Source organism: Phoenix dactylifera, chromosome 9, assembly GCF_051530095.1.
Source record: "Phoenix dactylifera cultivar Ajwa chromosome 9, Ajwa_hap1_PhDact_Kaust_v1.1, whole genome shotgun sequence".
Classification (NCBI taxonomy): Eukaryota; Viridiplantae; Streptophyta; class Magnoliopsida; order Arecales; family Arecaceae; genus Phoenix; species Phoenix dactylifera.
This window is the reverse complement of record NC_143198.1, coordinates 582,296-595,360: the sequence shown is the minus strand read 5'-3', so window position 1 is coordinate 595,360 and position 13,065 is coordinate 582,296. Positions and strand designations below refer to the sequence as shown.

General features: G+C 38.3%; 1 protein-coding gene across 10 annotated transcripts; it reads right to left on the bottom strand.

The window, feature by feature from the left end:
* Positions 1 to 144: 144 nt before the first annotated feature.
* LOC103712058 (protein EARLY FLOWERING 5-like) lies at positions 145 to 12,441 on the bottom strand. Of its 10 annotated transcripts, none has more exons than XM_089925174.1 (10): positions 11,935 to 12,249; positions 9,878 to 9,971; positions 8,311 to 8,396; positions 3,954 to 4,060; positions 3,523 to 3,572; positions 3,364 to 3,433; positions 3,207 to 3,288; positions 2,699 to 3,114; positions 1,619 to 2,149; positions 145 to 811 (listed from the first exon to the last, which is right to left on the bottom strand). In XM_089925174.1, the coding sequence occupies exons 5-10, from the start codon at positions 3,555 to 3,557 to the stop codon at positions 590 to 592; spliced, it is 1,356 nt and encodes a 451-aa protein (XP_089781300.1). In that variant the 5' UTR covers positions 3,558 to 3,572; positions 3,954 to 4,060; positions 8,311 to 8,396; positions 9,878 to 9,971; positions 11,935 to 12,249; the 3' UTR covers positions 145 to 589. The 10 variants fall into 10 exon arrangements, with proteins under 10 accessions (XP_089781300.1, XP_088559986.2, XP_008796664.4 ...); XM_088703860.2 differs by having other exon boundaries at positions 3,954 to 4,052; positions 11,935 to 12,247; XM_008798442.6 differs by lacking the exons at positions 8,311 to 8,396; positions 9,878 to 9,971; positions 11,935 to 12,249 and adding exons at positions 4,159 to 4,238; positions 4,345 to 4,482.
* Between the last annotated feature and the right edge of the window lie 624 nt (positions 12,442 to 13,065).

Below are 13,065 nucleotides of genomic sequence, written 5' to 3'. Positions count from 1 at the left end.
AAAGTCTTAGAAAGCCATGCATCTGATATGAAACCTTTTTAACAGAGGAAGATGCTGGAGGCAACTGTTTCATTCACTGGTTCAAATCAGGCGCTGTGGAAAACTGGGTTTTCATCATTGTTGTGGCAGATTATAAAATCTGAATTTGGGGCTCTGTAAAGATTCAACTAGCTTTTGATTGATTAGCCTGTTCTGCTCATGTCCTTCAAGAACAAATAAAATGGTCCCTGAATCCAGTGATAATTCTAATAATGGTTCACTGTGTCACAACATAAAACATATGTAGAACAATCTCGTTACAGCACGAACTATCGAAACATCATATGTTTTTGTGCATGAAACAAGAAGACTTTGCCTCATATTTACTCGTCCATTTAATCCCAAAGAGAGAACATCAGTGTTGAAAATTCCAGAGGCTGGTTCCTGGTTGTAGTGAAAGTGATTCCAGAGAAGGGCCATAAAAAAGGCCATGAAAATAATCAAATAGAATTTTCACCAGGCACAGAGCGCCAATCATTAACAAGGGCCTGAATATTTGCTGATCAGACAGGAGTTTGTTAGCCTTCATACTGCCATCTCATCACTAAGCCTAACCATCCAGGGCACCCAGGGCTTTCATGTCCTCCAAGAAGGCCATATATGAGTCATCAATGCTCTGTGCCTTTGGTGCTGATGAGGCAGCCGCTGTCTCTGACTTCCCAATGGCTGTGGGGGCTGAAGGCCTGGGAGCTGTAGCTGCTGTTGAGAGCTGTGGTTTTGGTTTTGGTTTTGGAAGAGCAGTCTGTCTTCTCACACGCACTGATGCAGGAACCTGTCCAGAACCCCCAAAGAAACATTGGTTATACAGCATGAGCAAGGGTGGATGTGATCGCTAGAGGCAAACAGAACTAAAACTGGCACGTCATGGTAAACTAAAGAGAGAGAAAAACAAGGTACGTTAATATCGCCAAGATTCTAGCTCTGGCCCGTCATGGTATTCAACTCTTCCTTGATAAAGCATTTGAAAACATATTTTTCTCAGTAAATACATCAAACAAAAGGCAACCGGAATACAGAGGAAAACTCGAACTTAGACTTGACAGATTTACTGAAAGAATGCCAAATGCTCCAATAATCCAGATAACGAAAGTGAAATCAAGACATCATCAACTATAGTACTGTCTCTACAACACCTAAGCAAAAGCATTTTGAAGGATGATGATTTTACTCTGATTTGGAAATTCTAAAATCATTGGTTCTGTAATACCTCTTCAAACAACATGACACAGCATTTCAACTAACATGATAGAGTAGTGTTTCTTCTCTCCTCAATTACAGAACTTATCTAAGGGAAACATGACTTATATCACCAAGGGATATCCAAGGAGACTGGACTTGCATCACCAAAAGATATTTCTAAGTCATCTTGATGACAGGACTGGAACAAACCAACTCATGGAATCCAGATCACACAACATGGTTTCAGTTTACCCCAAGCAGGGGTGATTTTGATTGACTGAGTATAATAAAACAACAGCATAGGATTCAACAGATTATGAAAAAAATGCAATATTTCCAATACAAAGGAAATGTTACATGTAATGCACGGCAAATAATTAGCAGAATGGTTAAAACATACCATAGCTGTTAGTTCTGGGGTGTGCTGAGCTAGTGGTCTCCTAACAACAGTAGATGCAGCTGATTTGACATATGATGGCTTCTGAGGTGGAGCGGGCTTCAAGGCAGCAAGATCATCATCTTGAGTAGGAGGAAGACCTGGAGGAACTGGAGGCCTCAGAACTCCAGGTGGTCCGGGGGGTGCAGCAAAAGGTGGCCTAGGAATTTGTGGTGGAACCATGCCCGGAGGAGCAGGTCTGTTAGGAACTCCAGGAACCATCAATGGAGGCCTGATTTCTGGTGGAGGTGGGGGGAAGCGTGCAACACCTGGAGGCATCACATCGTGTTGTAAAGGGTGGATCAAAGGAAGTCTGTGAGGCATTGGGGGTGGTTGCCTTGGAGGTGGTGGCAGCAATGGTGCCATCTTAGAATTGTCATTCGAGATTGAAGCGATATTTGCACTAGATTCAGATGCTGTGGCATCAGACTGGCTATTTGCAGATTTTGTTGGTAGCCCAGGTGGTGGCGGAGGCGGAGGGAGCACAGCTGTCGCCTGCAAAAGAGATACTCTTCAGACATTCCAGTTTAGGTAAAGTTTAGGAAATAGGATTATATGTTTTGAAAATCCTGCTGGATCAGATATGGAACTTTAGAATTCTCAAAGGGCTTTCTTAATAATTGGCATTAAATATTTATCAGAGCAAATCATAAAAAACCAACAGAAAATGTCCCCAAAACATAATATCTTGCAAAATTTCAAAAAAATAAGTAAATCAACTTTTTTCTAAAAAGAAGGAAAGGCAGACAGACAACAGAGTCATAGCTCCTCCAAATGATCAAAGACATGATCAAAGAAATATAAGGAAAATATTTTCAAAAACATCTTATGGTCAGTGCATGAGATACACTTGCAATGGGAGGCATATGGGCAAAGAAACCTGAAACACTGCTAGAAGAAATATTTTTTACATAGTATAAGATACAAGAAAGCTCTATAGTATAAGGTACAAGAAAACATAAGTGAAAAACTATGAACTAATGAATAGAGTGATAAGATACAACTCTGAACAACCACAGTAACCAACTGATGTTAAAGAAATACCTGATCAGATTCTTTGAGACTTATGCGCTCTGTTGCTGCATTTTTGCTATTATCAAATTCTCTTCCATTTGTACCTGGTGGAGGAAGATGGGAAGGCTGCTGGAGTGGTGGGGGTGGGGGTGGAGGCAGCGATGTCTGAGCTGCAACTGGTTCTTTGGGTGGCGGTCCTGGAGGTGGTGGGGGAGGAGGTAATGATGCTTTTGAATCAGCCATTGGCTTGGGTGGGACTGGTGGTGGGGGCGGCAAAGGTATAGATGCAGGTACAGCAGATTCATCAACAGAAGTCATTTCACCAGAGGCTGGCAAGGGGGGTGGTGGGGGTGGAGGGGGAGGAGGTACAGACAGAGTTGCTTCTTCTGACTCTGACTTTGATGTTGATGCTGCACCACTCGAAGTTGGCAATGGTATCCTGGGTCCTGCAGCATATTAGTCAGAAAAAAGCAATTAGAACAGAAAAATTGTGCGATCGATAAAATATAAATCGGGAAATAGGATGAGAACAACAAACCTATAGAAGACTTATACATGGGAGGTTTTCCAGGAGGTGGTGCCCCTGTTGGGTTTAATGTAGGATGATAGTAAACTGAGTCCTGCATCCATAAGCTGAATTAGATGCATCCAGGTATAAATTTTAGCAGTAATATAACTCATATTCAGATACATACCTCAGGCTTTGGATGTTTAGATCTTTCCTCTTCTTCTGCAGTTGTTCGTCTTCGAGGGGGACCCAAATGGCTGGTAACAAAGTAAAACATGCAAAAGAAACATTAACAGACTGCCATATTATACGAAAAAGTAGATCAAATTCATGAAATAAACATCACCTGAACATTACTGGTGCCTCTCCTTTTTCAAGCATTTTCTCTTCATACTCCTGTTCAAAGATAAGGTAAGGAGAGGATGTGAACAAATTCAGCAATGTAGAGAATCATTATCAGATGTTTACAGAAATTTATAAGAGTTGTGATGACACAAGGGTAATAAAGATAATAAAGTTGGTTTCAACTTGACTCATTTCCTGCTTAGTATAATATTTAGTCATGTTATCCATCTTACTAGGTCCAGTAACATGGTCATCTACTTTTTCCTAGTCTAGCTTCCAGTTTTCAATAATTTAAACCAGATCTGATTCCCATCTGACCAAAATATTAATGTTAATGAAAGCCCTTTCTCCCGTGTCTCCAAAACACAATAATCTTTTGGTCTATATCTTCCTTTAATTGAAAACCATGCGATTCTTACTGAAGATATCCACCTTTTTGTTTCAGAAATGCACCCACCATTGCCTTGTTTGAATTGATATCAAATAACCAGCCATGTGCGCACATAGCCACCGACACATGTAGCCACCAACCTGGTAACCTAATCATGCAGATGCATATATGTAAAGAATGATTACAGAAACACACACGCTGGGGAACACAGAAAAAACATCCAACATAAAAAATAACAAAATTTACCCTTTGAATAAAGATATGTAAACATTGTTAGACATTTATTTGCATCAAAGGCTGCACCATTTGCCAGTATGCTGTCATATCTACATTACAGAAAGAACCAGGTTTACTGAAAACTAAGACTTCAAAGTTTAACAAATAACCAATATAAGTTATTTTCTTTTGTTCTAAAAAAATTAAAATAATTACCCTTAAGAAAGGATGAAGGTGCTGCTTGCCACACTCATGTCAATCACAGGTAGGCATTTAGACCTTGTAGATCATATCCAAAAATTTAGATTCCCATTTGGCAATCCCCATCTCCAAAATTTTGGTAGTCAATGTAAGCTTCAATTTTCCATCCAAGAAGAATTAAAGCTCCAGACATCCATTATAAGGAAAAAGGATTGTTAGAAGAAAATGGAACTAGATTTATGTATGAATATGGAAAAGACAATGAACAAAATGAGATAGAGTAGACCAGAGTCAAGGCCAAGATTGATAAGGGTAGTGCAAGGTTTGCCATCCCAATACTGGATCCGTACTGATATTATCCTATTACAGTCTTGGTACGCGGTGTGGTACGCCTAGGTTCGGCGTACGGAGTATCGGTGTAGTACGATATAGCATATCGGTTCGACGCCGGTATGGTATAGTACCAATCTAACAGCTATAAACAACAACATATAGGATTGAAGTTGTTCAAATAAAGGTAGTATAAGCAGGTGCAGCAACATAAAATTCAGATATGAAGAAAAGTGGTTTATAGATTATCATTTGGAAGGATTGTAGAGTGTAGGTGTTCGAGGTGGGCATGGGGCATAAAATTGACATGGAGACAAAAGATCAAGAGTGATGTGTAGTGAAGAGACATAGGCATAACAAAAGTCTTCCCAAAGTTGGCTAGGGTACAAGATTTTCATGGAAACAATCTGGAATGTTAGCATTTTGTCTCATATCAAGAGATTATTTGAGGTAAAAGATGTGGTAGAGATGCTTTTCTACATGTGTTTCACTGTAAAAAGCAATAAAGTAGTTTGTGCAATAAAGGTAGATCATAGAATGTACCACGTACAAAATTTCTCCATGCTTTCAAGATTAGTGTTGGTTTACATTCCCTTAATATATGTAGATCATAATGTCTTAATTCTGCCTAAGTGGGCTTTTCCTCTGAGTCAACCGAACATCTAAATCCCTTCTATTCTTTGTGGGATCCTATTCGAGCTGTTGAGTCTCAATAATCATCTTTCTGGAGTCGCCGATCAATCCTCTGCTGATCATGTTCACCTGATTGAAATTTCATTCCCCCTTTTTGGGCCCCAGGGAGTAATCTGTTCCAGCAAGCAAGCAAAGGATACAACACCAAAATCCAAGACTACAAGCAAAGCGAAAGCCTCTCCTCTATAAGGAAAGCTACAAAAGCTGGCCAGACTACAAGTAAAGCGAAAGCCTCTCCTCTATGAGGAAAGCTACGAAAGCTGGCCAGACTATCAGATAGCAAGCAGGGAACACTCCTACAGTCAAAGATGTAAGGCATTGAGGGGAAGGAAGGGTTCTGGGATGAGAAGGAAAAAAGCTATAAGATAGCAAACAAGGAACACCCTTTAAAAAGAAAAGAAAGCTATATAAGCTGGCTAGACCACCAGATAGCCAACAAGGAACACCCTTTAAAAGGAAAAACATAGGCACACAACCTTATATGTAGGGCAGGACCCTTAATGTAGGAGCACAATAGTTACAAGTTGGTATGGTAGCTGGATTAAGCTTTAACCCATGAAATGGAAATTTCTCTTTTTTCCAACATGCACTGATAGTTGATTAAGCTATAACCCTTAAGATTGAAACATAGGCACACAACCTTGTATATTCCAACATGCACTGATAGTTGATTAATTGTCGAGATTGTCCATCCAGCTTTCCTCTTTTTTCCAATTTAATATCATGAAATGGAAATTTCTGCACGTGGTAAGTGATTTGATTGAATTTGCAATCTCAATATGAAAGCACGCGCCATCCAATGATCCATCTCATCGAACATGGCGATCACAGTTGAATTCAAAACTAGCAAAGGTACACTTCAAACCACTGCAACAAAAAAAAATACTAAGATATGTTCCAGTGTAGAGAAACTAACTCTCATGAAAGAAGGTTGAGCACCAAAGTTGCAGAAAAACATTCATTGGCATCACAAACAAACATGATTTCAGAAATTTATGCAAAAGAGTAAATAAAATTTGATCCACAAGATTTTCCTAGTCATCTTGTTGAATTATAACATCTCTGACCAATATGATCGATGACATAATTCAATTTCAAGGTACTCCTCTCTTAAACTTAATTCAGCATCAAGAAGTTAGGTATTTACCAATTAATAAGATTCTCCAGTAGTTAAGTCCTACCAATAAGGATTTTCAATAATAGAAGAACCAAAACTCTAGTCACTCCCATCAGTACGGAATAACCCATTTCACAGCCTTTAAATACAATACAAAATAATAACTTCAAAGTGGTTCTAGAAAGCCTAAATTTCTCGTAATAGACATCGTTGTACCCAGTGTCCGCCGAGCCGACCGAACCGGTGCACCTGTGGGCTCTGGTACCGGTTGGAACCGATGCCGAACTGGAACCAAAAAAAAAAAAGGATGACGTGCGCGCGCGGACGCGTTTTAGCCACAGATTCCTGCACGTGGAATCGCGCGCGGGACGAGCAATTCCCCGCTCGCGGGCGCACGGGCGCGCTGCCCGCGTGCGGAAAGATTTTTTCTTTTCTTTTCTTTTTTTCCTTCCCTTCTTCTTCCTCCTCCCCGAACCCTCTCCTCTTCTTTCTTCCCCTCTCTCCTCCTCTCTTCTCCTCTCTTTCCCCCCTTCTCCCGCGAGCAAGGAAGGAACCGTTGGGAGGGCTGCGCGCGCGTCAAGGTGCTCGGGAGGGGGTTGGCTCAAGGTACGTTGAACCGTCTTCTTCTTCTCCTCTTCTTCTTCCTCCTCTTCCTCTTCTTTTTTCCTCTTCTCCTCTTTCTCTTCCTTCTTCTTCCCCGCTCGGTACCGGCCCTGAACCGTTTTATGTGGTTGTACCGTACCAGTGGGGGTCGGTCCTGGTACGGTACATGTTGAACTAGCCGGTACGGGCCGGTTCAGCAAACCTTGGTTGTACCACTAATAAATCTATTTAGAAAGATAAAACAGAAATCAAAAAGAAAAAGGAATCATTACCTGTACTGAACTTATGACAAAAGATATCCAAAGTGGTTCAGTTTATGTGTGCAACGTCTCCACTAATGTCTCCACTAATGCCTTTTCCTTTCCCACATAAGTCATGAACAAAATAGAAGACCCCAAGCGAGACCAATAATATTATAGGAAAAGCCGGCAAGGCCTGGAGTGCATCAATCAGATTTTACAAAACAAACTCAAACTCTTTAAAATTTAACTGCACAGATCTGGAAGGTCATTCTTCCGGCAATCTTTGATTGTTATTACTAATAGAGAAAAGTTTGGTAACCTTTGTTCTTAAACAACCTTGCTTTTCATCTGACTGGACCCCATGCAATTACTTCAAAGAAAAGATGAGAGAGTTGTTTGATTGAAACAGCAATTGTTCATTCAAAACATCAGAGCGACACGAGTTAGGAATATCTATATGTGACACTAGTTAGGAATATCTATATGTGCGTTAAGACACCCTATGGTGAGCATGCATAATCGCCATAAACCACCACACCAGCAGTATCAGAATATCTGTGCAACTAAACATTAAGCATAAAAACTGAGTAACTGTTTAAAATCATACATGTCATTTAGATTTTAGAATGTAGATAATGCTTATCCATCATACCATAGGCTTCAAATGCATGCACAATGCATGTCAAAGCGCGATGAGTTGTACCCCAAGGAAATTCATTCCAAACTAGCCCTCATATGCCTAGGTTCTTAAAGATGGACTTCAAAACCTTTTTAGACATGGGAACTAGAACTATTTGAATCAGGAAACAACGATTAATAATGAAAAATGAGAATTGGCATTAGTCACTTCTACAAAACACATTTCCAAAAATTTACCAAAATCTTAAGGGGCCTTCAAAGATTTTTACCTTCAAAATACAGCAATAAATACTCAAAAATATACAATGTAAGAAGCAGTGAATGATTAAAAGGACAAGAATAAAATAAAAGAATTACCTTCCTTTTCTTCAAAACTAGGTTAAGTGTGTCTTCAAGCTGTCTCTTCTTATGTTTTCTCGCCTTGTCTAGAGCACCATCTGCTTCTGCATCAATCAACGGCAAGTATAGGTATCAATATTTGTTAACAGAATCATCATTCATCCATGTTAACAATCCAACATTTCAAGTGGCCATATTTTCTATCCTTCTGTAAATACCAACAAAAACTGGTAAAGACACAAGAAACTGAATAAACCTACTCCAAAATTTGGGACACAAGTAAGAATATGAACACCGTTTACAGCATATTTAAAGAACTTAATATAAAATATACGCAAATAAATAAAATTTAAGTAAAGATAGATATTAGTTTATAGATGATTTCTCATTTATAATTAATAGTATAATGTCTGTAAATGACTTGCATAAGGACAGACATTCAAATTGACCACAGTTTTTAAGCCTCCTTGAAGCAGTGAATCTACTAGAGCAAAGGATAGCAATGCAAAATACACAGCTTCATTTTGAATATATCCATGAATTTTCCATGATGTATGATTGTAAAAGTTGGCATCAATATTAATATAAGAAGTATAAATATGAATATATTGTAGAAACCATCTCGGCATCAGCACTTTTGACCCTTGCTCCATTAGGTGCTGCTGCAACCTTTGGCTAGTTGTTGCAATAACCAGGAGCCCCAGCAATATGTTGCATGAAGAGTCCACCACCAACTAGTCACTCAAATTTAACCACAACTAATCCATGAATTGTTCTAGTTAAATCCTTATTTTCCATCCTATTATATTTAAACATCTTGCAGTGAAATGGAAAAAATAGACATTCTATTCAGCAATCCAAAATATTGATCTTTTCTTCTTTGCTAATCTTAGTTCATGAACCTTACTTTTACTTTTCAAGCTCTCTCAAAAATCATGTAAATTAAAAATTCAGCAATCAGAAAACCTAGAGAATATGATTACAGCAGAAGGAAAGGTTAAGATTCTGGAAAAGGAAAGAAATTATTTGACCAGACAAGGCCATTGTCATCAACATATGAAATTATGAATGTATATCATATCCACAAGTTAATGAGCTCTTGACTGTCCCCACTCAGAGAAAAATAATGCAGGCAAATTTCCATGTTCATAGGTGACCACTACACCAAACTAATGAAAGTATTACTAATAAGTTTGTTCCACAGACAGATTAGATCAATTGCCTTGCAGACATCAAGGGCGCCTGATATAAGAAGAATACCAATTCGGAAATGAGCCAACATCATAAAACACAAGTTTACCAGTTCTTTGATGAAGAAACAAGCATCTATATTACCACCAATTAAATCATTATTCGATTAGAAATACATAAACAAGACAAGAGAGGATGATCTTTATTGATTAATTTCCGAGTTGGCGTTTGCAAGTAATTCACTTCTGACTAATTAAACCAATGACAGATGATAAGATGAATTTCTACAAGTAAAATCAAATAAGTCAAAAAGTATTCAGAACTACAAAGTTAATAATCCTACTAAACATTTGAAAGAATCTGCTTGGAAGAATACAATGTCTAAATCACTTACTCATCATTTCTAACTTCTTGATCTGCTCCCTGATGGCATCAGGATCTTTCTTCAAGATCCCAACCTCTCGCACCTTCTTCCTTTCTTTTTTGTTCTGAAACAGGGATTACATTTTTTTTTTAAAAAAAAGAAACATAGCCTGTTAAACTAACCATGATTCAGTCATAAAGACATGGTATTTAACACATGGCTTTAGCCATTAAAATGAACACAGAAATTACTGAATTAGGGGCCACAATATTGAAAGGTTTCAATCAGAACAGTTAACAACGATATCAAACAATATTTAGGAGTGTCAAGGTTTGCGACATTGAACAACTATCCGTACAATTAGACAAAAGGTAGGCATATTTTGCAACCTACTGAGTACTTCTGATTAATTAATAAATCATGATTATTATCATGTTCTCTACATCAATAAAAAAATATATTAGCCATAATAAAGAGCAATATACCCAAGGAAACTAAAATATTCAGTAAATTAAAAGTCTTTAGAGTTTAGACAGTTTTGCACAAAAAGTGTTTCGTTTGATATATTTTCAAAAAATATAAAAAAATAAGTCTACAAACTATTAATCTGAAGCATTTTTTGCTAGTAAGAGATAAATGAAGTTTCTCATGCAGTTCTTTGCCTCATATGCATTTACGTGCATATTATTGAAAAGTGAAAAAAAAATAAAGATTTCATTAAAGGACCCTTAGCACAAGCGATGAAATTTCATAACTATAATCCACATATCAATGTGCCAGAACCTTTAGAGAAAGCAATGCCATCAGTGGCATGTATCAAAGCATCAATCTTATAAAAGACATAATACACCTAATAGATTGTTGCAAAAGCCTTGAATAAAAGTCAAAAAAGATCTTGTACAATAATATCAAAAAAAAAAAATCAAGAATTCGTATAGAATGAAATATCTTATCCAGAGCAGAAAAGTGCCATCAAGCAGGTATATGTGTCTGAAATATCTGAGAGACCCCAGAAAAAGGTCTACAAGAGCATCAAGAATAAGGTCAAATCAGTTGTGAAGCGCATATACTGCGAATATACTTGAATAAGTTATAATTAAAATGAAGGAACTGCCCCTAACAATTAGCATAGTAGATGAAAATAAGCAACAAAAACAATGCACAACACAGACAGAGAAAGAGGTATCTAAGGATCCTACATGGGCAAATACAGAGTAATATAACTAAAGCTAGTTGATTAAATCTGGTATTGCAGATTTGTGCTAAATTCCGATAATGTGTCTTTTAGGGCCCAAGCCCTTGGGATAATGATGACTATATGCGAACAGTTTGCGTAGGAAATCCAGGTTGCTACATCATGCCCCATCAGCGGAGAAAAAAGAGAGAATAAACTTTAAAAAACTGAAGTACCTGTGTCCGTACCCATACTGACAGCCTTAATTTCACTATCTTTGAGATTACTTCAGCTGAATTTGGCTTATTAAAATAAAAGTAAGAACAAATTATGTCTCAAACATTTAATAAAGCAGAAACATCAAAACCACAACCATGTTGCCTCTTTAGAAAACCCCAAGCACATCCTACTTTCCCTTAAAAAATAGGGAACTTTATCAAGTACTTGCTCTGCGTGCAATTTTAGCTGCTGTAGTTCTTCATCGTATATCATAATCTTTTCTGATAAACATGGCATGAGATTGGCCCTGGTTTTTTTTTCAGGCACCACATACTACAGATGCTCGATTTTATCCAATAAAAGTGAAAACAAATAAAACAGTAACAGATGCATTAGTTGTATTAAGATGAGAAAAAGATCAAATTTATTATATCTTCCAAAAAATCCAATCTTTTATGGCCATGTTTCAAGAAGATATATTCTCATGAGCAACAAAAACCGATCATACGAGATTTTAGCAGAGAACTCAATCCATCAAAGATATAATAGGGAATGGAAGGAAGAGACCAAATATAGCAGCATCCCATCAAACCGATTCAGGAAACAGGAGAAATCGTCCAATAATAACATCAGAAAAGAAACCCTAGAGAAACGGAGGGAATAGGGATGAGAAGAAATTATTTCTTTTACATACCCTTTTGAGCTCCTTCTTTCGGAGCTCCTTTCGATATGCGTCGGTAGGGTTCATGGCCCTCCCTCCCTTTGTCGTCTTCATCTTCGTCTCCGCCGGCGACGTCGCTGCCGCTGAGATTGAACCAACACGACGAGGCCACCGCCTCCTCTCCGCTCTCTATCCTTCGATCTCTCCCCTTCGCCTCACTTCCTCCCGTGCTCTCCTTCTGGCTTCTCTCCCGGCGTTCCTCGTATTCGATGGTGCGCTGCGAGGACCAGCCTCCTATTGGAAAGCCACCTCTCGCCGGAATTCGATCAAAGACAGCGCCGGATCCGCTCATGTTGAGGTCCGATAAGCCTTATAAATAGGGATGTCGGTGGGGTTGGGTTCGAGTGAAGTTTGGATTCCAATCTGGAGCCAGACCATGAACAAATTGCATAACAGCGGTACCACGTATCGTGCAGGTAACAACGGACCCTAACCTATTACCCTAACCTAGGCCAAGAAACCATGATGAGTCCTGAACATGAGTGGTCGACTGAATTGCCTCTTTTTATGCTCATCATTCCGAAGAGGTCTCATAGATATCGGCAGATATTGTATCCTTTTTTTAGGCTACGTTTTGTATCTTGACTTAGGGCTCGTTTGGTTCGCAGAAAGCATTTTTCCTCCTATAAATATGATTTATGGAAAACAAATTCCTAAAAAGAGGATACATAGGAAAGTATTTTTGGCATGTTTGGTTGACCATAGGAAAATGACAAAGTGCTTATGTTTAGTTGGCCATCCACTTTCCTAGGAAAGTTATGTATAATTCCTATTATACCCTTAATAAAAATTAAGTTTTTAATGCCTCTTTAATGCTTCTTTAATGCTGAATGGATTTTTTGGAAAAAAGTAAAAATTGAGTAGTTCCCGCCTTATTGGAAAGTAACTTTTCCATGTTTCTCATAGGAAAAACTTTTCCATGAAATGTGGGAATCATATTCCCATGGGAATACAACTTTTCCTTCTCTCTTCTTTGAAAACTTCAACCAAACAAGAAGCATCTTATTACTTTCCCGTTAACCACACTTTTCTCTCATTTTTTCCCGCAAATCAAACAAGCCCTTAGTTGATTGTACTCATATCAGATTAACGAGAGCGACTGTT

Bases quoted from the DNA above. Each gene is read 5' to 3' on its own strand.
- LOC103712058 (XM_008798439.6), bottom strand. From the start codon at position 12,015: ATGAAGACGACAAAGGGAGGGAGGGCCATGAACCCTACCGACGCATAT. The intron at 3,573-8,310 runs GTAATTCTTTTA...ATCTTTGAACAG, and splicing joins TAGTTTTGAAGAAAAGGAAG to GAGTATGAAGAGAAAATGCT. The intron at 812-1,618 runs GTATGTTTTAAC...GGTTCTGGACAG, and splicing joins CCCCAGAACTAACAGCTATG to GTTCCTGCATCAGTGCGTGT.